This window comes from Prunus persica, chromosome G6 (genome assembly GCF_000346465.2).
Source record: "Prunus persica cultivar Lovell chromosome G6, Prunus_persica_NCBIv2, whole genome shotgun sequence".
Lineage (NCBI taxonomy): Eukaryota > Viridiplantae > Streptophyta > Magnoliopsida > Rosales > Rosaceae > Prunus > Prunus persica.
The window spans coordinates 25,014,395-25,040,295 of NC_034014.1; the positions used below are offsets into that span (position 1 = coordinate 25,014,395).

The 25,901-nt window shown below is 39.3% G+C and overlaps 8 protein-coding genes across 10 annotated transcripts; 1 reads left to right on the forward strand and 7 right to left on the reverse strand.

Annotated features, from left to right (window-relative positions):
* On the reverse strand, positions 918-3,256 carry LOC18775176 (aspartic proteinase PCS1). The gene has a single exon (XM_007206757.2). The coding sequence runs from the start codon at positions 2,580-2,582 to the stop codon at positions 1,239-1,241; it is 1,344 nt and encodes a 447-aa protein (XP_007206819.2). The 5' UTR covers positions 2,583-3,256; the 3' UTR covers positions 918-1,238.
* Positions 4,448-7,862, reverse strand: LOC18773734 (vacuolar amino acid transporter 1). Its single transcript, XM_007207577.2, has 10 exons — positions 7,665-7,862; positions 6,757-7,046; positions 6,448-6,662; positions 5,995-6,175; positions 5,663-5,882; positions 5,436-5,571; positions 5,171-5,336; positions 4,886-4,929; positions 4,647-4,709; positions 4,448-4,540 (listed from the first exon to the last, which is right to left on the reverse strand). Exons 1-10 carry the CDS (start codon positions 7,856-7,858, stop codon positions 4,448-4,450), a joined length of 1,602 nt encoding a protein of 533 aa, XP_007207639.1. The 5' UTR covers positions 7,859-7,862.
* Positions 8,968-10,252, reverse strand: LOC18774528. Its single transcript, XM_007206778.2, has 2 exons — positions 9,402-10,252; positions 8,968-9,314 (listed from the first exon to the last, which is right to left on the reverse strand). Exons 1-2 carry the CDS (start codon positions 9,671-9,673, stop codon positions 9,173-9,175), a joined length of 414 nt encoding a protein of 137 aa, XP_007206840.2. The 5' UTR covers positions 9,674-10,252; the 3' UTR covers positions 8,968-9,172.
* On the reverse strand, positions 10,432-12,336 carry LOC18773755 (probable E3 ubiquitin-protein ligase RHC2A). Its single transcript, XM_007205379.2, has one exon. The coding sequence runs from the start codon at positions 12,044-12,046 to the stop codon at positions 10,982-10,984; it is 1,065 nt and encodes a 354-aa protein (XP_007205441.1). The 5' UTR covers positions 12,047-12,336; the 3' UTR covers positions 10,432-10,981.
* LOC18772419 (hsp70 nucleotide exchange factor fes1) lies at positions 14,104-16,392 on the forward strand. Its single transcript, XM_007205246.2, has 6 exons — positions 14,104-14,361; positions 14,487-14,629; positions 14,757-14,807; positions 14,930-15,151; positions 15,287-15,389; positions 15,600-16,392. The coding sequence occupies exons 1-6, from the start codon at positions 14,276-14,278 to the stop codon at positions 16,177-16,179; spliced, it is 1,185 nt and encodes a 394-aa protein (XP_007205308.1). The 5' UTR covers positions 14,104-14,275; the 3' UTR covers positions 16,180-16,392.
* On the reverse strand, positions 18,064-20,755 carry LOC18772297 (protein SRG1). 2 transcript variants are annotated; one of them, XM_020566896.1, is made up of 5 exons: positions 20,369-20,755; positions 19,661-19,936; positions 19,196-19,443; positions 18,572-18,896; positions 18,064-18,495 (listed from the first exon to the last, which is right to left on the reverse strand). In XM_020566896.1, the coding sequence occupies exons 2-5, from the start codon at positions 19,859-19,861 to the stop codon at positions 18,253-18,255; spliced, it is 1,017 nt and encodes a 338-aa protein (XP_020422485.1). In that variant the 5' UTR covers positions 19,862-19,936; positions 20,369-20,755; the 3' UTR covers positions 18,064-18,252. The 2 variants fall into 2 exon arrangements, with proteins under 2 accessions (XP_020422485.1, XP_020422486.1); XM_020566897.1 differs by lacking the exon at positions 19,661-19,936.
* LOC109949929 (protein SRG1-like) lies at positions 20,963-23,107 on the reverse strand. Its single transcript, XM_020566895.1, has 4 exons — positions 22,599-23,107; positions 22,111-22,358; positions 21,530-21,854; positions 20,963-21,365 (listed from the first exon to the last, which is right to left on the reverse strand). The coding sequence occupies exons 1-4, from the start codon at positions 22,842-22,844 to the stop codon at positions 21,117-21,119; spliced, it is 1,068 nt and encodes a 355-aa protein (XP_020422484.1). The 5' UTR covers positions 22,845-23,107; the 3' UTR covers positions 20,963-21,116.
* On the reverse strand, positions 23,927-25,885 carry LOC109950005 (protein SRG1-like). Of its 2 annotated transcripts, XM_020567389.1 has the most exons (5): positions 25,517-25,885; positions 25,178-25,425; positions 24,582-24,906; positions 24,428-24,482; positions 23,927-24,340 (listed from the first exon to the last, which is right to left on the reverse strand). In XM_020567389.1, exons 1-5 carry the CDS (start codon positions 25,772-25,774, stop codon positions 24,231-24,233), a joined length of 996 nt encoding a protein of 331 aa, XP_020422978.1. In that variant the 5' UTR covers positions 25,775-25,885; the 3' UTR covers positions 23,927-24,230. The 2 variants fall into 2 exon arrangements, with proteins under 2 accessions (XP_020422978.1, XP_020422977.1); XM_020567388.1 differs by having other exon boundaries at positions 23,927-24,482; positions 25,517-25,879.

Below are 25,901 nucleotides of genomic sequence, written 5' to 3' on the forward strand. Positions count from 1 at the left end.
GAGAATGTTTATTGTTTTGATTTAAGGATTCATTGGTGGTGCTATTTTAGACATGTCATAGAGAGCTCTTTTCAAAATAATTGGTGACCACCCATACTACTAAATGATCTAACACCGATAATTTCTAACTTAATCACATGCATAGTCCAACACATGTGACGTTTTATCATAAAACTTCAGTGTTATTAGTAGTCGAACACTGACATATTTTACCAAGTTTCTACTGTGATATCTTTACATTGTTCAACAGCTTGTTTTATGTTTCAGAAAAAAGTAAGTAGAGAATGTTGTCAATAAAAAGCAATGTGAAAATGTTGTGGACACATGAACAGATTGCCAAACTATCAAAGTTATATGACATGCTAACATAGTAATGGGCTCTAATCTGCAATAAAATAAATAAATGGGCCTTGTAAATAACCTTTACAAATTGTAAAGGCTTTCCTCATCTAAAACAAACGAATCACGCAGAAACTAGTACTCGGTTTAATGGTTTCTCTCTTTTTACTATTGAGAGATGTCATCATAAGTTTGAATCTCCTTCTCTCTTCTTACTATTACTATTGAGAGATGTCATCATAAGTTTGAATCTCCTTTTCATATGTATGAAAAAAATTACCGATCACACGTTTTGCATGAAAGACGAGTGATTGCATTGCCTTTAAAAAAGGTCAGATGGTAATGGACCAATCTTGGTCGAAAAACATAGGATGTTAACGGGCAGGGCAAGCAAACCAAGTACTGTTGTCTTGGATGGTCGTTCGCTTCGCATTAAAATGGGGACAAACTTTACACCACAAATGGATTCTTGTTATCAATATGGTCTCTCAAGCAATAACGTTTCTTCAAATATTTGATTTTTTTTTGGGGGTACTTTTTAAAAATATTTATTGTAAAATACAGTTACACATTGCAACAAAAAAAACACATACGCACATATAAATGGTTAATAAAATATTACATTTTTGCGTGTAAGCGATTTTCAACCGTTGATGTAAACGCGAGGGCTTCCCTAACCAAATCTCAATCCTTATCCTACTACATCTATGATCTATTTAATCTACTCTCCTCTCCCAATCAAAATGGTCCGCACATCTGACGGTGGGCCAAAGAGGACGATAATATTGTCGACAGGACCACACCACTGTAAATACCACGGTCCTTAGCTACACACAGTAATCTAACCGTCCAATTAAAGGCTCTGATGTGTGGGACCCAGACCATCAAAGCGCGGGGAACTATACACTGAGACCGAATCTCTGACCCGCCAAATCACACTGCACCTGAGCCAAACCGATCCTAGAGTTTTGGAGATCAAATTCCATCCACACGTTTTGCTGATGGTGATGACCAATCACGTACGCCTCCACGCCCAAAAGGTCAGAGTTCCCAAATGTGAAGCAATGCAGCGTATCATTTCCTCTCACTTGACCCGGTACCCGATACAGCAACTGACCACCCGATACCTTCATTTCGGCCCCCCGAAACATTAAGCTCACAGAAGGCAACGGCGGCAGTCTCGGTTGACCCGGAGGGACCCAGTAGCACAAATCCATGGCACCTTGGAAAACAAAGTTTGGATCATCCAAAACGTTGAGAATCTTTGAGGTCTGGTTCAAGAACTCGTCTCTCAAAGCGGTGTAAACCGGGCCAAGAAGGAAAGTGAACTGGGTTCCCGAGTCAACCATGGTTTGACCCGCCCCGGTATGGTCCGGTACGAAAACCGATTTCGGTATCGGAAGCAACTTGTCCGAAACTTTGATGCCTTCAAGCTGGACAGTGTAAGCGACGCGGTCGAAGTACGGCAATGGGGTCGAGATTTGAACCAATGGGGTGTAATTTAACGGCGCGATCCAAGAGAAGTTAGAGTCTCCAAGCAATAACAGGCCCGAAAAATCGGAACCCGAAATGCAGTATGAAAATTTCGGAAACCCCATTTGGGAAACGAACGAGAGAGACCCGCGGTTCATGCCCATTAACCCGGTGGTCTTCGCGTCCTCGTCCGTGTTGGAGCTGAAGGTTGTATCCATGCACCCGAAAACCAAACCCGAAATTCCGGAGCTTCCGATATAAAACGTATCGGAGGCGAGATTTCCTTCGTTGGACGAGGCATCAGCGTAGGAAAGAATGGCGTGGCAGAGCTTGTTGGAGTCGCAGGAAGCGGGTATGGTGAGGTCTTGGGTCCGGGTCGTACAGGTGGACGACGAACACGGGACGGGCGAGTAGGAGGAGGACCGGGTCGGGTCGAAAGTGGTGTTAAAATTTCGGGTTTTGTTGCAGTGAAGCCAAGAGAGCTCGCTTCCAGTATCGATGACCATCGAAACGTTCTGTGGAGGCGTTCCCACTGCGATGGAGACTGTGAGGGTGACATTGTGATGAAAGGGAAGCCTGTTTGGGGACTTTGGGAGGGACCCAGATGGAATTTGTTGAGTTTTGAGGGGTAAGACAAGTGTTTGGGTTTGAGGGGAGCAGAGTTTCGATTCCGTGAAGCAAATGAGGACAGTGACAGAGCAGAAGAAGATGAAAGATTGAAACTTTAGACATGGGTTTTGTAGACGGTTCCAGAAAATGCAGGCTTTCATGGTGATTTAATATAAAGGGAGCTTAAAATGGAAGGCAATATGTGGAAGATGGTGTTTTGGGTTAAGGGAGTGAAGGGTATGTATTAATGAGCAGAATGTGGTTGAATGTGGAGTGTCCTGTGTTTTGGGGACAGAGTAAAAGAAAAAAAAGACTCTGAATATGATTCTTCTGAGACAGAGCAAAAGAAGCTTCACTTTCGCAGTTTTTTCTTGCTGCTTGAAAGATCTTGCTTGCTTCCACACATGGTGAGATCTATAAGGTAGACGAGGATCAAAACGACAGTGTCCAACGATGTCGTTTGGTGTGGTTACATACAATTACACTTACGCTGGACCATGTCACCAAACAACCTTATTTTGTCAAGTTTGGTGCATGTCAGTTAAGCTTGCACACTTTTTTTTTCTTCTCTTTTACATTGGTAGATCTTTATGTAGTTTCGAAGAAGCCTTCCATTTGTATAGCTCATTGGCTTCTGCAACAAAATTTTCTGTCCATTTGTCAGCGACTTCCAAAGGCTCTGTTTGATAAAGAAGGGTCTCATGATTCACATTTTTTACTGGAAGTTGACTTGACTATATTATGTTATGTAGCCTTTAAAATATTCTATTACAAGCAAGCAACTTGTAGAGTGATTAAGAGCAGTTACTTCTACACTCGAAGTTATGTGTTCAGTGACGATTTCAAGATTCAAAAGTCGGTTGTGCAAAACTTACATACTAAACTTTACGATACGAATGACTTTTATTAATAAACTTCCATTATAATTCACCCCTAATTAAACCCTAAAATACTCTATTTAAAAAAAATCCCATATGAAAGCCCTAGAATAATTCATCCCGAATCACCATTTTTTCATATCCCTGAGTTGTGTTGTGTGCTTCACCATAAGGTTTTAATCGTACATAGAGCAAGAATAATTGAATGATATCGATGATGGCATCCTCGTGCTAAAAGCATGGAGCTACCTTTTTCTTGTTGTTGGTTGGAACTTGGAGTACTCTTGAATTTTGAAGTTATTTTAAAGGGCTGCTGCACATGACTGAACTGATGGCTCTCCTTTCCTTTGGCCGGGGGTAGGCTCTGTGAGGCTGTGAGTTGGACAGCCAGCACCTGACATTGCCCTTAAGGCCCCTCCCAATTAAAGGAGAAAAACTTAATTGCAACGGAGATTATACTATTTTATTATTTCTGACTAATATGTTATGTTATCTAAAAATGTTATTATGTGTGTCTCTTTTATTGGTCCTACAAATATAGGGTACTACGCTACTTCATACAACTGTGAGCATCGATACAAGATATCTGGGTGAATTCGACAAATACTCTTCATTAATTGGGCGAAATATCTTCCGTACCTTTTGCCAAAACAAATAAATATATCAACTAAATTAAGTGTGCTGCCACTAAAATAGTTCATTGTCAAATCCAAAATCGGCGGTGAGGCAACCAATGTAAATTGTGAATGCTATAAACATAAAGCCTCCGGTCGGTTGCACATGTAATGCTGAATTGTTTGAGGGCAGGAACAGTAGTGTTGTTGCTTGCATGATTGAAACGTTGCCTGGGCACTAGTTTCCATTTCTCCACAAATGGATTGATGCATGCTAAGTCCTGTTTGGCTCTTGCATTACAAAACTTTGTTGGAACCAAATGAACCCCCTTTATTGAACATATAAAGGACCAAGTTCATTTAATTTTGTGTAAATAAGAAAGCTAACTGAATGTCACATATTGGGTTGTTTGTTCCTATGTGTTGAAAGTCTACAGTACAATGGTTGTATTACATGGTGCAACAAATCAATAACGAAACGACACGTGACTAGTCTCCCTCCTTTAGCTTTAGGCTAGAATATCATGTGCTAAATTACATTTGGTCAGCTATTCTTGAAATTGCTGAGTATGTTCCAATAATAGAACACACCACCCCCACAATTATGATCAGAATGCAAGTTGCAATCTGAAAATTAGAGCAGGAAATATTGTGAAAGAGGCATTATTGCAGAAACTTTCTGATAAATTAATTGCATTGAGTAATAATTACAATAATGGGTTGTGATTCTTACCTGCAGTTTAGTTAATCTACCTCTGAGAAGGATGAGATAACACACACATGGAAAAACAACTGCCTGTCAAGCAATAATAGAGAGAGCTTCATTTCATGAATGAACTGCATGCAATCTTGGTGTATATATACAAAGAGCTTCAGTTGCAGAATAGAGAGAGTCGGTCACTCAATCATGCTTGCCAATCGACTGGCTCCCTCTATCCTGCAATTGAATGGGCTTATGAAGAAATTACTCACCACTAGCATTGCTACTAAGGATCCAATCAATGCCATCACAGAGCCTGCAGTCCAGTTGACAAAATGAACAGCTTAGTAGACGCCACACTTTATATTCAAAGAACTTTGCCTTGTCTTTTTATTTTAAGCAAAAATGTTCTTTTATGTGATATGTAATGTTGTTCGATTGTCAATCAAAATTGTTCACTAGCTGAATTTTGTTAGTAGTTGATAGCCAGTAGAGTAAAAACACGTCTTTTATTTTAAGAGTTTGAACTTCTCACACACAAACACACATATGCTTACCAAAGAATGGAAAACTCATTGCCACGCCTAAAGTTGATGAAACTAGAAGTGTTCTAACGAAAATCGAAACACAGTGAGATCCCGTCCAAGCTTCGGGAAAGAGTTCCTCTACACTCAAAGCCACTGGTGTCATTGTCAAGGCGTACTTTGTCATTGGGTTCACAATCTGTGTAATAAAGAGACCCAAAAAAAAAGAGATAATCAATATATATGTCAATAAAAAAGAAACTCGGGAAAAAACAGAACCAAGTTTCTTAAATCATACAGTTGTCCAGACTGCAATTTTAGAAGCAACAAAATGTGTGGGCATGTTTAGAGTGAACTGAGAATGGATGGAGTCTCCAAACATTAGAAAGCCGAATACTGCTACCCCAGTGTATATGAAAAAGCAGAATGTAACACTGCAGCAGAGGAACATGTCAAATACTTTGTCACATTTTTAAAACCAGGGAAAAAAATAATTTTAAATAAAGCCAATGTTGGTCACCTCACCTGGTTATTAGAACTGCTGAAAATTGTGATGGTTCTTTCATGGAGGTATAGATATTTGGGAAGACCGAATGGCCGGCGAAGCCAAAGCCATAGATACCAATTGTGACAGATATATCTGAAAGGTTTAAGGCTGGTCCTCTGTGATGAAATCCAACTTGGTTCACCACCCCAACCCACAGCAAGCAAAGGGCCACAAGGATTGATGCAAGCACTCCTCCAACTGAAAACATTGGTTCAATTGTACAACTTTTCTAGAGCTTAGATGTTCAACATTGTGAAATTGAAAGCATAAAGATTTACATAGATTAAGATAAGTGATCAGAATATGAAACCTGAGAGGTAAGAGAGCAAACTAAGGTTTTGAAGCCATACAGTTGGAAGAATTACAAGAGTTGCTGTGATGCCAAAGATATGATGGCTATCAAGATGGATTCCACCAAGTGTCATTTGGGTGTCTGGGAATACTGAGGCCAAGTTATCACTCATCATGGTCAAAAACTCCACACAAGCACCCTACATCACACAGCCATTTAACTTTTAATGTATATTAGAAAGAGGGAGGCATAAAGGAAACTAAGAGTTCTGTGCACTTACATATAGTTCTAGATACAATATTATCTGCATGGCCCAAATCCAAGTGTCAGTGTTGCTTCAAACATATAGAAACATGCATGGCTCATATGATAAATTTGTGATGTGAATCCAAAAATCACAAGACGATGAATCTTGGACTATTGAATCCATAGTCTGACAACATAAGCATTATCAACGTAAGTTAGACTTACAGATAAGAAAAAACGACCAGTAGAGCCAAAAGCAGCCTGGCCAATATCCGGGTAGGTTCGGAGACCGGGACAGCTTTCTAAGCATCTCTTCAACAAAATTCCAGTATAGCAACAGATGACACCATATAAAGCAAGCAGTATGAGGCTCAACCACCCTCCTTCTTTTATTGCATATGGGGTTGTAAGAAGTCCTATCCCACATAGAACATTGGTTCCTGCATAATAAAATGATGAAATTCTCTGTTAGAAACTGCAGAGTGGCAACTCATTCTCTGCTATTAATCTACCATGAAAATTGATTGTTATTACCGTTGAGTACAGCTTGGGAAAATGAACAGCAGCGTTCCTTGGGTGGGGGCAATTCAGGGAGGGAGCCTTTTGAGGCGCAGGAAGAGTAGATGGAGAATTTGGCAACTTGGGAAGGTGAGGGGGGCACTTCTTTGTCCGAACTGGTTTGAGAAATGAGTAGCCTTGTGGTGCTTGAATCAGAATCAGATATTGAGTGCCGCTTGTCAAGTGTAGACAAAGAATTCAAACTCGCCGCGCCTAGGAACCCCAGGGAAGGAGGCGTCACACTTGTGTACATGTCAATCGATTGCCTGCATGCACATATTCAAGAAGGAAAAAGTCGACATAAGGATACATTACAAGACATTTGATGTTGGCAACTTATTAATGTTGTTTCTTATTTGCAAAAGACCCACTAGTGTAGTGGTTTGGAACATTTACTCATTCCAAGAAAGATTCTGGATTCAAGTCTTAGCATCCGTATATTGTGTGTGAGTTTAGTATACTATCGCCCCTCTCTATAGAAACGGTCCTCTTAAAAAAAAAAAAAACGAAGTTGTTTCTTAGTCTTTTCTGTTACCAAATGTTTCAATCACTAAGAATATATAATATCACATTTAGGCTTAAAATTTATCATGAAACCCAAATGAAGAAAAACATGTTAGGATATGGTGAATCTGGACAATTATTTAGGTTAATTCTTGTCGAGGTATGTGGATTCGAACTTAGAACTTCTTCTAACATTGAAAAAAAAAACACTATACAAAAAGCTAGCTAATATATGTTAATTCTTGTTTGAATGCGTGATACATATTCATAGTTTAGCAATATGAAAATCTTATCTGCATCGACAAACCATGTTACAAGAAAGCAAATACTATACACACATATTTATATACATATAGTCTTGTAGTCTATGAAGAATTTACCAGTAGCTTTGAGGCCATGCATAAGTATTAACATCAATGGAGTTTTGGGACAGATTTCTTGAGGGAGCTCTAACGATATCGGATTCGGTATCGGCTTCATATTGCTCACAAGACCTGTGAGCTTGGTTTTCTTCATCATCTGTGTGGAAGTTGTCGTCCCCACGATCGGGACCAAGATCCTCGTCCAACTTCATCCAACTCATCATCACTTTCGATCGTCCTTGATTAATATTAATCAAACCCAATTAGGCATGCATGCAAACACTTAATCTTGAGCTCCTAGCATTAAGCAAAAAAACAACCTAGGGCAAATGCAAAACAAAGACAGACAACAAGAAGATTGGCATTAACTGGTTCTGTCAGATTTGTATTTGGTTTCACCATCTGCTTGTGCATCCGTGGTTTTTGGAGATGACAGCGTGCATATTGCTGTACGTATGTGGCTGTGAGACCCTGCAAGGATCAAGACGTGCACGTGTCAGTTGATTAGTAGGGCTGGTTCTTGCTGCTGGAAGATTTTGGGTTGATGACCAAGAAGCAAAGACCCAATGCGATCCGAACTTCAGGCTGTGTGTATACTATTACTAATGAAATTTGGTTTCTCATACACTCCATATGGTTATATGACGAAATTGATTTGCTTGTGTAAAGGAAATAATTGATTGGTAATGAAACAATTTTTGCAACATATTTATTATGGTCAAGGTCGTCCCTTTCCCTTACCAATTTAGCAACTTTCCTTAGACGAAGACACATTCTACCTTTTTTTATTTTTATTTTTATGGGATGAAAAGAAACATTCTACTTTGCAATTGCAGTTGACCTCTTTTATTCTATATAATATTCATTCATGCAATCGAAGTCCTCTGTTGAATTCTTCTATTTTTCAGTATCGTTTCTATAAGAAAAAAAAATAATATCCTAAGAAGAAATAGGTCTCGAAAAAAGAAAATAGACAACACATATAGCAAGTTGCTTCCACCATATGTCAATATTATCGATTCACTTATATTATAATATGTGTATATATTTTTAATGCTATAATCTAGGTCCATGACATATTAACATATTATTCATCCATATTTAACATGTGAATTGGTAACCCTATGTGACGGTCCGACTGCCAAACCAAAAAATTTCCCAGATGAAGTAGATCCAGTTCAGTTGGTAAGGGATCACATGGAGGACAGTCAGAGCAATATTGACAAGCCAACTTTAAGTTAAAAGCCTTTAACAACAGTAGTTTTGCCCCGTGATATTGCAAGCTTAGCTTTGCTGTGAATACAAGTGCATCATATGAACTATCACAGCAAACATGATGTATGCATGCATAGCCTTAAATCCATGTGAAATTAGAGTTGCAGACCAACATATTCGAGGCCATGGTGATAACTAAAGAAAAGGTTTATTCTTTCATGTGACAGTGTTAAAAGAGAAACGCTGTTTATAAGCTTTGACAGCACCAGAGCGAGATCAAAGTTACAAAACAGACAAAGAAAACGAGGGATCTATCTTTTGTCGATTTGGTTGAGCTTGCCAAGGCCATTGCACCGAGCACAGACAATCTGAGCCTCGTCCTTCCGTGCTGCATTAGCTCTCAGGGTCACCCCTGACTTCCGAACGAAACCCGCCCCATCGCATTCGGGACACCTAAAACGAGCACAGCAAACACAACTCAAAATATTTTATAAAAAGAGAAGTCAATGAAATGAGAGAGCAGGGTAGTTAGTTAATTACAGGTCCTTGCGGGAGAAGATAATTGGGAAGGCAGTTCCAAGCAGAGCCACTGCAGCAGCTCCAGCTATCAGGTAGGGGGTGCCATCAGCAGATACATCTCCAATGGCAGCAACCACAGTCAATGCTCTCTTCTTCTCAATCCTAGAATTCCACAACAGAGATTTTGACCCTGCCTGTGTCGTCAAGAGAGAGGGGCTGCTGCGGCCGACCGCAACCGGTTGCTTCAGTGGCTCTGCAGAAATGATAGTCAGAGGAGAAGACATTGATCCCATCTCTCTAGAAATCTGGTAATTTCAATTTTCTCAGCTTGGTTGTGAAAAAGGGTGTTTTGGTTTGTGTTTTCTTCATTCTAAATGGATAGGTAGGGCCAATAAGAACCCAAGATTTTTGTGGGTTTAAAGATAAGGCTGGGTCCACGCCGACTTCACTCGTTTAATAGAGTGGGGGCAAGAAGGAGCTGGCTGAGACTAACTGGTGGCTTGAAGCAAACGAATGGTGGGGAACGGGTTGTGGGTAATGAGCGAGCAAAGGATGAAGTACCACATTCCAACAGGTTGTGCCGCGTGAAAAGTCCTGACCATGACTCAGAGAGCCAAAGACTTGCATTGCCGTGAATGAGCAACGAGGAGCACGATGGCACAAGACTTCCATTGCGATGGCTCATCAACAGTTCACATGCAACAAAGGGTAGAATTTACTAGGCATAAAAGGACTTAATTGGCCATGAAGAAATACATAACATCACACAATGATCAAAGACCAGAACTTTTTGCAGTTTCTGAAGCATTTGGTTAGCTGCTTGAGCAGGCCGAAATTCGTTTTAAAAGAGATGATGCGTGTGCTTCCAGCAAATTCCTTTTTATTTCATGAAAATGTGCTTGGAATTATCAAATTAACAACCGCAAATTCATGGGTTAGAAGAAACTGCAAAATTCTGAGTGATGATGAAGATGGCCTAATTCCCAACTGGAACTTACTTCACAAGTTAGGAAATTAATCACATGATCCAACTGAAATTGAGAGATTGGCATCCCAAATCAAATTTTGCTGAAAATAAATGCAGCACACCAACATCAAAGAAGAGAGCCAGTAATCACTTTGGATTAAAATGAGAACAATAAAAACAATCCTAAGTACAACAATAGACAACCAAAAAGAACAAAAAACAGCCACCGGCTTCTAGGTCAATTCACTGTAACCCTGCAATTCTGCAACAAGCGAGGCCTTTTAAGTCCTAGCAGTAATACAAACAACAACAGAAAGCCTTGTACCACCTCTCCATTGCTAACTTTCCAATGCTGCCAAGCCACCACTTTAATCCCTTGGCTTTACTTCTCCTCCTCCTCCTCCTCCTCCTCCTTCCAAATGTGCGAAAACTAATTCCCTAGTCTCTCTACCAAATTCAAAATTTCCATCTCTTCCACAGAGCCCCAATTGAGAGACTCTTCAATTCTCTGTCATGTATTGCTATTTACACCAAACAAACGATAAATGTACAAACTTTCCCTTCCTCAACAACAACATCAGCACAATGTAATCAAAATATCAGAACCCAATAACTATAAAACACTAAACCTCAATCAGTTATCTTCCAAAGCCCAACGCTGGCTCCTCCTCCTCGATGATCTACTAAACACATTACCAGACCCGCTTCTCGAGCTTCTGAACCTCCCGAAAAAGGAGAAGAAATTGCGAAAAGCCTGAGCAAACCCACCACTCTCCCTCGCTCTCCTTCTAGAAGCCCATGAAATCCTCCTAGGAGCACCAGCCGTATTGAACCCACCATCCATCTCAGTGTAAACAACTGGAAGCTCACGCTCAGCAGCTCTCCTGCCTCCGGTGAACCTGCCCACAGCGAATCCACCCCCGGGCAATCTCCAGATAGTCAACCCCACCGTCTCTTCTTCTCCAACCACACCATTATTCTCCGGCGAGGCTCTGCCACTGCCACGCGGCCCGCGCACGTCAGTAGGGAGCTGGTGGCGGCAAACCGGGCACGAGTTTCGAATCGAAAGCCATGGGAATATACAGTCGGAGTGGTAGATGTGCTTACAGGGCATCTCGCGAGCTTCCGAGTCGAGCTCGAACGCCTCTTTGCAAACAGCGCAGTGCGACTCGGTGGAGACGTGGTCGTCGGCGATCTTGATGACGGGCATGGACTCGATGGCGGCTTTCGACGCCGGAGGGTGGTCGAGCCGTGCGACGCCGTTTTCCAATTGGGTCAATTGGTGGAGCAGCCGGTCGAAACCCGATCCCATTAAGAAGTCCGACATGGACGACGGCAGAGGGCGGAGGCCCAAACCGGCTCCGTCATCGTAGTAAAGCTCGAAGCTTCCAGGGTCGGATTCGGTGTCAGGTGGGCCTCGGAGGACAATAACCGGGTTGAACGGTGAGCGATCGCGGCTGCTTCTCTGGCTCCGGCGGAGATTAGGCGGGCTCGGGCTCTGCGAAATTGGAGTGTTGTCGAGGAACATCGCGGCGGTGGGGAATGGGTGGTGGAGCGGAGATCGAGTCGGGGTCTGGATCTCTTCGATGAATCCGGCGCCGCAATCGGGGCAGAGGATCGAGTCTTGGGCCCGGATCCGAACCCGAATCGATCGGCTACATGTGTAGCACCAGTATGAGGCGGAGCCCAGGGAAGCCATCAGAAGCTATCAGAAACCCTAAACAGTGAAGACCAGAGAAAGAGGCGAAGAGGCAAAGGCCCTTTCTTTATCTTCCGAAATTGGAAAAAGATTGAATCTTTGTTGAAGTGAAAATGAAGCCCAGCAATCAAGAACGAACGCAATCCAAATTTCAGAAGCTCAGATCGTTCAGTGAAATCGAAGGCGAAGTGAAGCAGAGAGCAAGAGGAGAGAGAGAGAGAGAGAGAGAGAGAGGAACGTGAGAATGGGAAATATAAAGCTTCTAAAAAGAGATGCAGGTAGCGCGTCGTTCGTTAAAGCGTGGCATTTAAGCTGTACACAGTACATGTATTTAAACCTCAAAAAGCAAAAAATCAAATCAATAAATGAAAAATGGAAAAGACGAAAAGACTTAAAATAGTTTTAGTCACTCAATTTTATACGAAATTTTAATTTGATGATTAAAAATTAAATTTAGATAAATTATAATTCAAAATTTTTGGTTAAGTAAATACGAAGAGTAGCGGCATTAAAGTATAGGTCACAGTATTCTCAAAATTTCTATCACAGGTGAAATACTCAATGAAAAAATAACTTAATTTCTATAAATTGTAAATGTTAAGTTGTGCACGGATTAATTAAATTACACTTTCGTATAAAATCTAATGACGAAAAAGAAATTTAGTCTTACAAAAATAAATGATACGCGGTACGCAACTGCACACGTACGACGGACGGACACACATAAACACAATGTCGCCGCGGTCCATATTGAGGTCTAGGTCTCCGCGAACGTTTTGAAAAGGCTTTTGACCGGCGTGGCAATTGGGCGACCAAAACGACATGTCGTGTGAGTTTGTTTACATGTCACAGCTCACTGATGAAGGCTTTATGGAGTGAGGGGATGGACCCCACCTAGTGGCTAGTAGGACTAGCAACCACATACGAAAAGACAACATTTGATTATGGAAGACAGAATATTCCACGTTTGCACCACTATTGTATTGTTTAATGGTTTCAATTTGTGGAGCCAAATCATTGGTGTAGTGAAGTGGCCACTGCCAACACCATGCGAGGGAGCACGTTGTATTGTGTTTACCAACTTAAACTCCGTCCAATAAACGCAAAATTAGCAAGCAGCGTTGGATTTAATAAACCTGAGGCAAATCTTGCTGACAGCCAACCAGTGAATTAGGTTTTAGAGGTCACTCTCCGCCAGTAATTATCCTCCGTCACCGATTGCTTGTAGTGTACATTAAGTTTGGTATACTTTGTTAGTTCATATTCTAACCACGTAGATTTTGCTGTCCACACATGATTTATTCACGTTGAATTGATTTATATTCATAAATTATTCATACATGTGTGAATGACTGACCGTAGTATAATTAGTATTATTATAATTTTATTTGTTTGCCTCTCTAGCAACACGTAAGGCAAAGCGAAAACTTGATATACATTATTAGCACCCCCACCTGTATGTAATGCAACATCTTAACAGTGAGTTTGGATGAGGAAAATAAGCTTGAGAGTTTGACAAAAGTTAGAATTTCTAAATTGATATGAACCAAGTCCCGTGTTTGGATTAAAAAAAACATAGAAATTTAGAAATTCCATATGGGAAAAAAAAAAGAATTAGGAGGTCATAAATCCCAACTTTAAATTCTATCTAAAACATTATCATTTCTAAAATTTCAAAAGAGATTGAGTTTTAAAAAAAAGATAACTTTACAAATAAAGCTTAAATTCCGTATTTTAGATCCGTTACCCAAATAAAAAACTTTATAAATTATAGAACATTAATTTTCGTCATTGTAAGTCTTTGAGGCTAGCAGTTGTTTAATATACACAACTAGTGACCAAAAAAAAAGAAAAAAGAAAAAAGAAATCCCATGATTCAACAGAATTGGGCCTTCCACCGAAGACTGAAAGACTAGTACACAGTTTATTGGGCCTCTAACAACCTCAGCCCAACCTAATCTAACTTGCAGGCCCATAGGCCGGGCAGCTCGGCCCCCTGCCGCCTGCGTGTCTTCCGTTCAGTTCTAGTGTATAAACTAGAGTTCCAGAACTGTCGAGAGGTTTCGAGAACTTGAAGTCTGAGCGGTGTTGTATATCGACTTATATTCCTATGTAACTGCTAGTGCTTTAAATCGTTTCCTTTATAATTTATTGTTTCTTCATCAATTAGCAGAGCAGAGAAAAAGGCAGAGTGTTTAGGGTTTTGGTTTTGTTGAAGACGAAGCAACAATGGCAAAAGACGGACCCAACTGGGATGGATTGCTCAAATGGAGCCTCGCTCACTCTGATGGCACTCGCCCCAATCGCAATTTGAGGTACTTTTATCTCTGCGCCCCAAAAATCATACTAATTACGCAATTATTTGTAATCCATGTATAGAAATACTCGAAAGCATGTGTGTGAAGACCAAATTGATTGGTTTTTGGTTGTGTTTTTATAGCGAGGAGGATAGGAGATGGTTTATGGAAGCGATGCAATCGCAGAGTATTGACGTTGTGAAGCGCATGAAGGAGATAACACTTGTAATGCAAACTCCTGAGCAGGTTTTGGAAGCTCAAGGAGTTACTCCTGCTGATATTGAAGGTTTGTCTCCTTTTATTTAATAAAATATGAAATTTTCCTCCAAGTTTTTTTGTTGTTGTTGTTGTTTTTGTTTTGAATTTATGACATATAATAAACTTTGTTGGTACTTCGTTTGGGTCTGTGGCAGATTTGTTGGATGAGTTGCAAGAGCATGTTGAGTCTATTGACATGGCCAATGGTAAAATTTCTGACCCTTTTCTTTGAACTGGACTTTTGCGATCATCTTATTTGGTGTGTGTTCTTTTGCATATTGATATTTGGGTCTTGTGCATTGTAACATTGGCTGTTAATTTGTCACAGATCTTCATTCCATTGGCGGTTTGGTCCCTCTTCTTGGTTACCTGAAGAATTCCCATGCTAATATCCGAGCAAAGGCTGCAGAAGTTGTGACCACTATTGTCCAGAACAACCCCAAGAGCCAACAATTGGTCGTGGAAGCAAATGGCTTAGAATATCTGTTTTCTAATCTCACATCCGACCCTGATGTGACTGTTCGAACCAAAGCGCTCGGCGCAATTTCCTGTAAGTACTACATTTAGTATTATGATGAACTGTGTTTGCTGTTTAGTCATGTAAATAGTTGTGTTTTTCTAGTTTTGTCCTGTCGTGAAAGGATATTGATGTAGCTTTTGCTTTGCAAATGAATGACCTTTTCAGCTTTAATCCGGCACAACAAACCTGGTAGCATTGCATTTCGTCTAGCAAATGGTTATGCAGCCTTGAGAGATGCTTTATCTTCTGACAACGTGAGATTCCAGAGGTAATTGTGTGTTACAAGGATTTTGTTATTTCTTCAGTTCATGTTTTGCTTTGGGCCATTTTGTTAATATGTTTTTTGGGGGAATTAAAACATATTAATGAAATTGAATAATTCATATATTTGGAAATCTTCACATGTTTGTATGCCTTCATTTTTGCCTCATTTAGTGTCCCAATAATGAATTTCTTCTGAAAATTAACCATTTTTCAGGAAAGCCCTGAACTTGATTCAGTTCCTACTGCACGAGAATAGCTCTGATTGCAATGTAGTAAGTGAGCTAGGGTTTCCACGCATAATGTTGCACCTTGCCTCTAGCGAAGATCTAGAAGTACGAGAAGCTGCACTCCGGGGCCTTCTTGAGCTTGCTCGAGACAAAACTGATGGGTCCACTAGTGGTTTAGCTGATGAAGATGAGAAATTGAAGCAACTTCTTCAAGAGCGAATTAAAGGTATTAGTTCAATGTCTCCTGAAGATCTTGGGGCAGCTAAAGAGGAGAGGCAGCTGGTAGACTCCCTCTGGAATGCCTGCTACAACGAGCCATCTTCTCTTCGTGAGAATGGGCTTCTTGTGCTTCCAGGGGAAGATGCACCACCACCTGATGTTGCAAGCAAGGTTTTTGAACCTCGTCTTAGAGCTTTTGCTCCAAATCCTGCAGATAAAAACCCTGGTACCGAGAAGAAAGAAACTCCTCCTCTGCTGCTAGGTGCAGGTCCTCCACCGGAAGCTGCAAATGTTCAAGGTAGTTCTACTACCAGAGATGATGCCAATGGGAGCTCTCAGACAAATTAGTAATGTAGCTGTGGCTGTTTTTGTTGCCTCTATTTAATCAGCTCACGGAACCAGTGTACTGTATCATACACTCGGTTGTAATTTCGTTCATTCCATTCCCCCATACCCCTTGTATTTCTCTTTAGATTCAAAAGTTTTTTGCTTTGCATAGTATCACATTTTGTTAGCTGTTGAGCGTGGTATTAATGAAAACAAGGTTTTTGTTGTTTCTTAGCTGAGCAGAACATAATTTGGGTTTGGCAACTTGAACTTTGAAGTGCACTATCGATGGCACAAAGTGCATAAGATTTATCGGCTTTTAATCACAAATGGTCCTTGACGTTTGTGAAATTATCACTTTTCGACCTTAACGTTTTTTGTGTGACACTAATGGTCCTTAAATTTTCTGTTAAGTTGTTGACGTGGCACGTGTGGAGCCCACACATTCAATAAAATAAAATATATTTTAAATATTTTAAAACTTAAATCCATAAAAAAGAAAAAGAAAAGTACCTGCACCCTGCATCCTGCATTCTTTGGCTCGTCTTCTTCATTCCTAATTATGAGGAATTTTTCAGGGACCTGCGAAGGGTCACTCTTTACCAGTTCTTGAACATTTGGTACATATGCCATATCAGGGTTTGAACTCATGTTTATTTCTTGTTCTAAATGCTTCAGGTCAATTGTTGCAGATTGGTTACCTTTAATGGAGGAGGAGAATGATTTGTTTTTTTTGCGGGTGCAGATCATGTGCGAGAAAAACCATATGTATACATATTGTTATATATTCTATAATTGCGATAGTGACAGAAATATTTGTTTAAACGTTTCATAAGAAAACATTTGATCACCTGCTCTTGTCCGTGAGCATGGCCAATAATATTAAACTCCATAAAATATAGAGTTAGTGCAAATTTCTTTTCGTGTTGTTATAATTTTTTAATTGTATGTATATTTATAAACGAGCTATTAATTTAGTGATACTTTTATGCTTCAAATTTGAATTTCATATTCCTCATTGATTAAAAAAACTGCATCCATCATATATATTTTGGACTAAAAATAAGCATGAATACAACCAGTTCACATGATCAGGGAACGCTTTTAGGTGCCTGTGAGCTCCAAATTCATGACAGCCACTGGATTAATCCAACGGTCGATAGTGTTAACCACCTAAAAAAACCAAAAGGACCCACAAAAGAGTGCATATATAGAGGATATGCTTGGTGCAATTTCCTATTTGAATAACAAGCCCCACTTAAAGTCATCATGAAAAACTTTATTTAGTTTTCTTTTTCTGGCTTTCCCTTTCAAAATAGATGCGGATCCTTTGCTTTGTTAACTTCAAATCTTTGTAGTTTCAATGCGTGCCTTCCCCCATAAGTTTCCCCTTCAAGGAACTCCCCAGATAATCTCCATATATTTGACCTACTTGTACATCCGAGACCTTGAAGTGGCAAAAGAAATGATGCATATTTAAGATATCCCTCGCTTTGTTCAGTTGTGACAGCTCTATGGTCAATGCTCTTGTACTTCCTCCATATCTGTCATAGCATAGAACTTTTGCCCCAAATCCTGCTGATAGAAACCCCCGTACCGCGAGATGAAAGAAACTCCTCCTTTGCTGCTAGGTGCAGTTCAGGTCCTCCACCAGAAGCTGCAAATGTTCAAGGCAGTTCTAGTGCCATAATGATGCCAATGGGAGCTTGTCTCTTAAATTAGCTCATGGAGCCTGTTTACTGCATCACATATTTTGTTGTCATTTCGTTCATTCCATTCCCCCTTACCCCGCTAATTTTTATTTCTCTTTAGATTCAAGCGTTTTTTTTTGCTTTGCATATTATCACATTTTGTTAGTTGTTTCATAGCTGAGCAGAAAACAATTTGAGGTTTGGCAGCTTGAACTTGGAATGGCACAAAGTGCATAAGATTCATTTTATTTATAAAAAAGAAGAAGGGAGAACTGCATATTGTTACAGCCACAGAAAAATCAAAATCAAGATGCTTGATGACGTTTTATTAACAAGCCACTCAAAGTCATCAACGAAGACTTGATTTAACTTTTGTCTGGCTTTTGAAAATTGAAATATTTGCTCAACTTCCAGTCTTGGCCATTTCAGTGTGTGTCTTTCCCTTCAGTTTATTCTTCAAGGCAGTCGTCAGATAATCTCCATATTTGACTTTCTTGTACGTTCTTGACGACTCCACCATATGATCAAATGGTCCAACTTCCACGTCAACATGCGGGAAAAGAAATGAAGCATAAGATATCCTGAGTTTGCCTGAGTTTGCCACAGCTCTATGTTCAATGCTCTTGTACTTCCCATTGCTCCATATCTGTCATAACAATAAGAACAATGAAGCTTAAGCAAAATAATGCACTTCTTTTGTATAGTTCAATTAGCATTCGTACCTCAATAGCATCTCCCACATTCACAACGAGAGCGTTTGGAATTGGCTTCACCGGCACCCATTCACCTTCTTTTCGAATATGTAACCCGGTTACATTGTCTTCTTGCATCAGTATGGTTATGGTGCTTGCGTCCGAGTGTGGACTTAGACCTAGTACTTTATCAGGCATGGAGCATGGAGGAATGTAGTTCACACGCAGAGTTTGGAGCAACTCTTTATGTAGTTCAAGAAGAGTATGCTTCTCCATCCCCATAATTAAAGATAGAGACCTCGGGAGCTCCTCTCCAACTCTTTTAACTTCACTTGAATATGCCTCAATAGCCTCCCTTCATCATGATCCACACAACACAACATGTATCAAAGAATTGCAAGTTAATTAGAGTTTATCACTAGCACGTGCGCTGACGACTTTGAATTGTTGATTGATGTGATGCTCGCAAGTATTTGAGGTTCACACCCATATAAACTGTGATTGGTCAACCATCTTCAAAAAATATTTTCCAAAAATAATCAAGTAGAATGTAGTACATGAACATACATGCCACTAGCTAGTGTTTTCAAATTTCAAAAAATTAACAAAACTTTCCACTTGTTCTGAGTTTAGGGTTCAGTTTAGAAACATTACTTGTATCCCTCTGGCTCTGTTGGCCAAGAGTTAAGCATCCTGTATTGGGCTGGATAAAGAGTGAGAACCAGTTGGTCAGACCAGTCCATTGTCTCCCCTCGGGTAACACCATCGACTTGCCCGTAACCTTGAAACCCACCGGATGCCATACGAATCTTGTTCTTCTCTTCCAACGGAAGTTGAAAGAACTTGGCCGTCGCATACTTCATCTCCTGCAACACTTCTGCTACCACTCCATGATTCACAACCTATGCATGCAAAGTTTGATTTATATGTAACTTGAAAAATGTCCATTGACTCAAACACTATCACACACAAAGCATCATGAGAAATGCCTGAATTCGTGTGGTCATATCATAGTTTGACAAATACAAACATTTCTCTAGCAACATAAGTTTGATGGATACTAAAATGATAAAATATTCAGTTTGGAGTACATAACGCTACCAATTAGGATATGATCACCTGAAAGAATCCCCATTCTTTGCAAGCCTGGTCCAGTTTGTCAAGCTCCTCTTTCTGCCCTCTAGAGAGCAGAGAAAGATCAATGATAGGGATCTTCGAAGAAAGATCACTCTTTGGCTCGTCTTCTTCATTCCTATCTACGAGGAATTTTTCAGGGACCTGCCAAGGGTCACTCTTGACCAGTTCTTGAACACTTGCCATATCAGGGTTTGAATGAACTCATATGTTTCTTTCTTGCTCTAAATGCTCCAGGTCAATTGGTTGCAGATGGGTTACCTTTAATGGAGGAGGAGAAAGAGAGGGCTGAGCTACGTTATTCTATTTAGTGTATTTTTGTTAGGGTGCAGATCACGTGGGAGATATAGTATATATAATGTTCTCTATATAATTGAGTGTAGGCAGGAATGTTTGTTTAAAGGTGTGTTCTATTATTATAAGAAAACATTGCTTTACCTTTATCCCAGCTCTGTTCGGTGGTGATACATTGCTTTACTCATGAAATTTTCTAAAATGCCAACAATATTCTTATCACTTTAAACAAATTACATCAATTATCCTTCATCTTCTTTCTCACACACGCCTGCACCCTCGAATAATAATATGGTAAAGAGATTCTATTTAAACCCCTACATCTTTCCATTTGCAAAACAGACTGCCCACAAAAACAAAAACAGAAAAATATGATTCGGATGATGAGAGGAACTCAACTGTTTTTGGCAAACTCAGAAAAAGCTCTGTATAGCAGAGGAACCCGGAAGAAGAATGATATGTCATCTGGAAGAATAACAAGGCTGAGGATTGTTCAGCCCAATCTCGATCCAAAGAACATTAGGCATTTTCAGTTCTTCTTTTATTTATTTATTAAGGGAGAGAGGAAGGAAGATGAGACGTTGCCAATGATGAATGCATTTGAGAAACAGAAGCTACAATAGATAATAGAAGCTTCAAGAATATTTGAGGTGGCAAACATGCATACACAAGTTCACAACTTGTTATTTGTTTACCTTTATTATTTTATAGTTGAAATATTTTTGGGGTGTGTAATTTTTTGGTACAAGCTTTGCATAAATGAAAGTGAAAATCTTTTCTTTACTAAATAGTTAAATAAATATTTATTTTCAGTATCATGTCTATTTAAGTCATTATATATAACTATAACGCTTTTACATCATAGTTTATCAAACACTCAGAAAACTAATTTTTGTATCCACATCACTTTTAGCATTGATTTTTATCATATTAAATTTAAAAATAATTATTTTCACAGCACTACAATGCCAAAACTAGCCCTTAAAACAAAAAGAACAACAAGAGGGAGTATATATATTATTGATATATGATATGGGATGCTCGATGCTATTTCTTATTTTAATATAACAAGCCCACTCAAAGTCATCATGAAGAACCTTACTTCATTTCTTTTTTCTGGCTTTTGAAAATCAAGACATCTGCTTAATTAACTTCCGATCTTGGCTGTTTCAATGTGTGCCTTGCCCTTAAGTTTCCCCTTCAAGGAATTCCCTAGATAATCTCCATATTTGACCTTCTTGTACCTCCGAGTCCCCAATGCCTCCACAATATGATCAAACGGCTCAACTTCCACATCTAGATGTGGCAAAAGAAATGATGCATAAGATATCCTCGCTTTGGTTTCAGTTGTGACAGCTCTATGTTCAATGCTCTTGTACTTCCCATTACTCAAAATCTGTGTCATAAAGCTTAAATTATAGTATAGTGATAAACTTTTGGTTGGGTTCGTAACACCGCGATCAGAGTATTAATAAATATATAAATATTATAACATGAATAAGCTGATAATTCCATGCCACGGTATTACAATCACATCGAGCAAAGAAGTACTGTAATTACCTCAATAACATCTCCAACATTGACAACGAGAGCGTTTGGAATTGGCTTCACGGGAACCCATTCTCCTTCTTTTCTAATCTGCAATCCGGTTACATTGTCTTCTTGCATGAGTATGGTTATGGTGCCTGTGTCCGAGTGTGGACTTAGACCTAGCACTTTGTCAGGCATATGGCATGTAGGATAGTAGTTCACGCGCAAAACTTGGACCACTTCTTGATGTAGTTTAAGAAGAGCATCCTTCTCCATCCCCAAAGTGCAAGATAGAGACCTTAGGAGCTCATCTCCAACTCTTTTTACTCCACTTGAATATGCCTCAATAGCATCCCTTCATCAATAAATTGGAAGTTATATATTGAGTTTAGCTAGCTTCAATTGCATGCGCATGTGGGTAATTTTCAACTATTGAAAGTTAGTAAACATTAATTTCAACAAAATTAAACTCAATTCCATTAAGATTCGAAGCATCATTAGATCTCATATCTATTACAAGTACATCATCAACATGGACTAGTGTTTTCAAATGAGAAGAAATTGACAATGTGCCTACTTCGTATTCCCTAAGTTGAGTTTAGAAACATTACTTGAATCCCTCTGGTGAGGTTGGCCAAAACTTGAGCTTTCTATGGTGGGATGGATAAACACTGAGAAACAGTGCGTCAGACCAGTCCAGTGTCTGCCCTTGGGAAGCTGCATAGGCTTGGCCGTAGCCTTGAAAGTCGTCCGACGGCATGCGAATTTTGTTCTTTTCTTCTAACGGAAGTTCAAAGAACTTGGCCGTAGCATCCTTCATTTCCTGCAACACTTCGGTTGCCACTCCATGATTTACCACCTACAATTAATATATAATATTCTAATATCATAACTCAAAAAAAAAAAAAAAAGAAATCCAATAATTCAGAAAGTTGGGATTCCGATATCATACAATAAATGTTCTCTTACCAGACTGTTTGACAATATACAGTGTCTATATTGCGAGACTTTAAATTTGGGTTACGAATAAGATGACTACATAGATCTATTTGTCTGACCAAAAAAAAAAATGGCGCAGTTATTTTTAGGATACGATCACCTGAAAGAATCCCCATTCTTTGCAAGCCTGGTCTAGTTTGTTAAGCTCCTCCTTGTGTCCTCTTGAGAGCAGAGAAAGATCAACAATAGGAATCTCAGAAGAAAGATGACATGTATCCGCAGTATTATTTGACTTGCCTTCTTCTTCATTCCTAATTATGAGGAAATTTTCAGGGATCTGCGAAGGGTCACTCCTCACAATTTCTTGAACATTTGGTGCAAATGCTATATCAGGGGTTGAACTCATGTTTCTCTCGGTTCTAAAAAAAATTAGTGCTCCAACTAGGGGTTTCAGATGAGTTGTCTTCAATGGAGGAGGAGTGTTGGCCTTCTAGTAATGTAGAATCTCTATTGATTTAGGTAGGCCAATTGGTCTTCTATTTTTCATCTCTTGGTAGGTTAGCTATTTGCTACCCACTCTTTGTTAATTGTTACATAGCCAAAGTCAGTGGACTTGGCTGTGCGTTTCCAGTCACTAATCTCATGGACTTTTCTAGATTACACTGTAACCTTCATTCATATTTGTGGCCATGGAAAAACCGACATTGCATCTTCTACCAAATTCAATCGACATCTTGGTGAGTATTAGGTAGAAACAGGGGGATTGGGTTGCTTTTATGCTTATCACTGTGTTGGTGTTAGGTAAAAGTCTTTGTCTTGCTTTTTTCTTACTTTTGTCGCCCATGAAATATATTTGCGATAATATTTAAGTCCACAAGTTCCAAATTTCTTCCAATGATTGTGAGAAATTTAATATAATATTTTTAATATAAATTTTCTATTTGAACGGAAATTAATAAAATTTATTGGATTAAAGACATGACCCTTAGGTTATTATAATGGCCTATCTTCAATTTGGGGATGATAATGTGTCTGGAACCTTATTAGAGACCTAGGGATGCATTGTTTGCTTTTTCAGATTGGGATACCTTTTTAGAAAGGGTATTTCATTATCTATAAATAGAACAATCCTCCTGCAGTTTTATGATTCAATCAATTCACTACCTATAGACTTCCATCTATAGAGAGCATTAGAGTTTTCATATTCACAAAGAGAGGTTCTTGAATAATTTGGTTCAAAGTTCCTTGTAAATTGCAGTGCTTTTTTCACAAAGAGGGGAGTCGAATGCTAGTAAACCATAAGCACCAATGTGGAGCGTAATTCGTCTTAAGATTAGAGTATCCAACACTTGTCTCGACTCAATTAAAGTTCTTCTAATTCAATTCTCCTTTTGTAAAAGTCTGTTATGTTTGCAATATTTATTTGTTTATTTTATAACAATTTATCACTCATATTTCCAACAATGAATTCATGATTTTGAGCTGCAATTATCAATGCTAATAGGACCCTTAGCTAGAAAAAGTAAAGAAGGAATTTCAGGAATTAAAAGGACATTTTCAATCATAAGAAAACCTCTGTACTCGACTACTGAGTACTTATACAATTCCACTAGCCTAGACACGTGGCTAGCCAGCTGGAAGGTCCTATCAAATGCATATGCATGTATAGTTACATAAACGTTTTTAGTGTATAAAATATAAGAAACTTATAACTCAATTATGATGGAAGCCTTGGTTTTAATTTTTCTTTCTCCTTTTCCCTCTGGCTTTTGAAAATTAAAACATCTGCTAATCAACTTTCAATCCTCGCCGTCTGAATGTGTGCCTTCCCATTGATTTTCTTCTTAAACGCTTGCCTCAGATAATCTCCAAATCTGACTTTCTTGTACATCCGAACGGACCCTGTCGACTCCACCATGTAATCAAATGGTTCAACTTCCACATCGTCATTTGGCAAAAGAAATGATGCATATGACAATCTCGCCTTACTTTCGGTTGTCACAACTCTGTGTTCAATGCTCTTGTACTTCCCATTACTCCATATCTGTCATAAAAAGAACAAATGTGAAGCTTAGAAAACCTTGTTCTCTTTTGTAGTTTTCTTTTTCTGCCCAATAACACTTTTTGTAACCTCTTTCTTTACCTCAATAGCATCTCCAACATTCACAACGAGAGCGTTTGGAATTGGCTTCACCGGAACCCATTCTCCCGCTTGTCGAATCTGTAACCCGGTCGCATTGTCTTCTTGCAAAAGTATTGTTATTGAGTTTTTGTCCGAGTGAGGACTTAGACCTAGTACTTTATCAGGCATGCAACATTGAGGATAGTAGTTCACCCGCAAAGCTTGGAGCAACTCTTTATGCAGTCCAAGAAGAGTGTCCCTCTCCATCCCCATAATTATAGATAGAGACCTTAGGAGCTCCTCTCCAACTTTTTTAACTTCACTAGAATACACCTCAATAACCTCCCTTCACAAATACAACAATTGAAAACATAGACATTAGAATTTAGTTCAGTCTTTCATGCAAGTAAGTGACTATAAACCGTGGATCGTGTGTGAATCCCATGTCGGGGAATTAAAGTCTTGCATAATAGTTTAAAGGAACTTGCGCCTCTTCACCTATGCCCAATTAATTTTGGGTTGAATACTCACATTCTAATATATTTCATTGGAGTCATTAGTATTAACAAATTTGAAGAAACAATACTCTGTTTTTCCCCTGATTTTTAGAAACTTACTTGAATTCCTTTGGTGTGGTTGGCCAAAGCTTGAGCTTTCTATACCGGGACGGGTAAACAAAGAGACTCAGTGAGTCAGACCAGTCCAGTATTTGCTTTTCTGAGACCACATGGGTATGCCCGTAGCCTTGTATGTCATCTGGTGGCATAGCAATCTTATTCTTCTCTTCCAACTCAAGCTCAAAGAACTCTGCCGCAGCATCCTTCATGGCCTGCAACACTTCTGTTGCCACTCCATGATTTACCATCTGCAGAAAAGTTTATTTAACTTAGATATGAAATAATATTATATATATATATATGTATATGTATATGTATGTACTCAATAGGGTAAATAACCTGAAAAAATCCCCATTCTTTGCAAGCCAGGTCAAGTTTCTTAAGCTCCTCCTTGTGCCCTTTTGAGAGCAGAGAGAAATCAATGATAGGAACCTCAGAAGAAAGATGACTAATATGATCTCCACACTTTGGCAAGTCTTCTTCATTCCTAATAAGGTATCTTTCAGGTACCAGCAAAGGGTCACTCCTTACTATTTCTTGAACATTTGGTGCTGGAAGAGATGAGCCATAAGCCGGTGCATCGGGGTTCGAAGCCATCTCTGTAAATCTAACTCTAACTGCTAAGCACCCAGATCTGATAGAACAAATATGCAAGCTCTAAATGGTCTCTGATTAGTTTTTGTTTGTATGCTAAGGGGATCTTCATCTACCCTGATTTTAATAT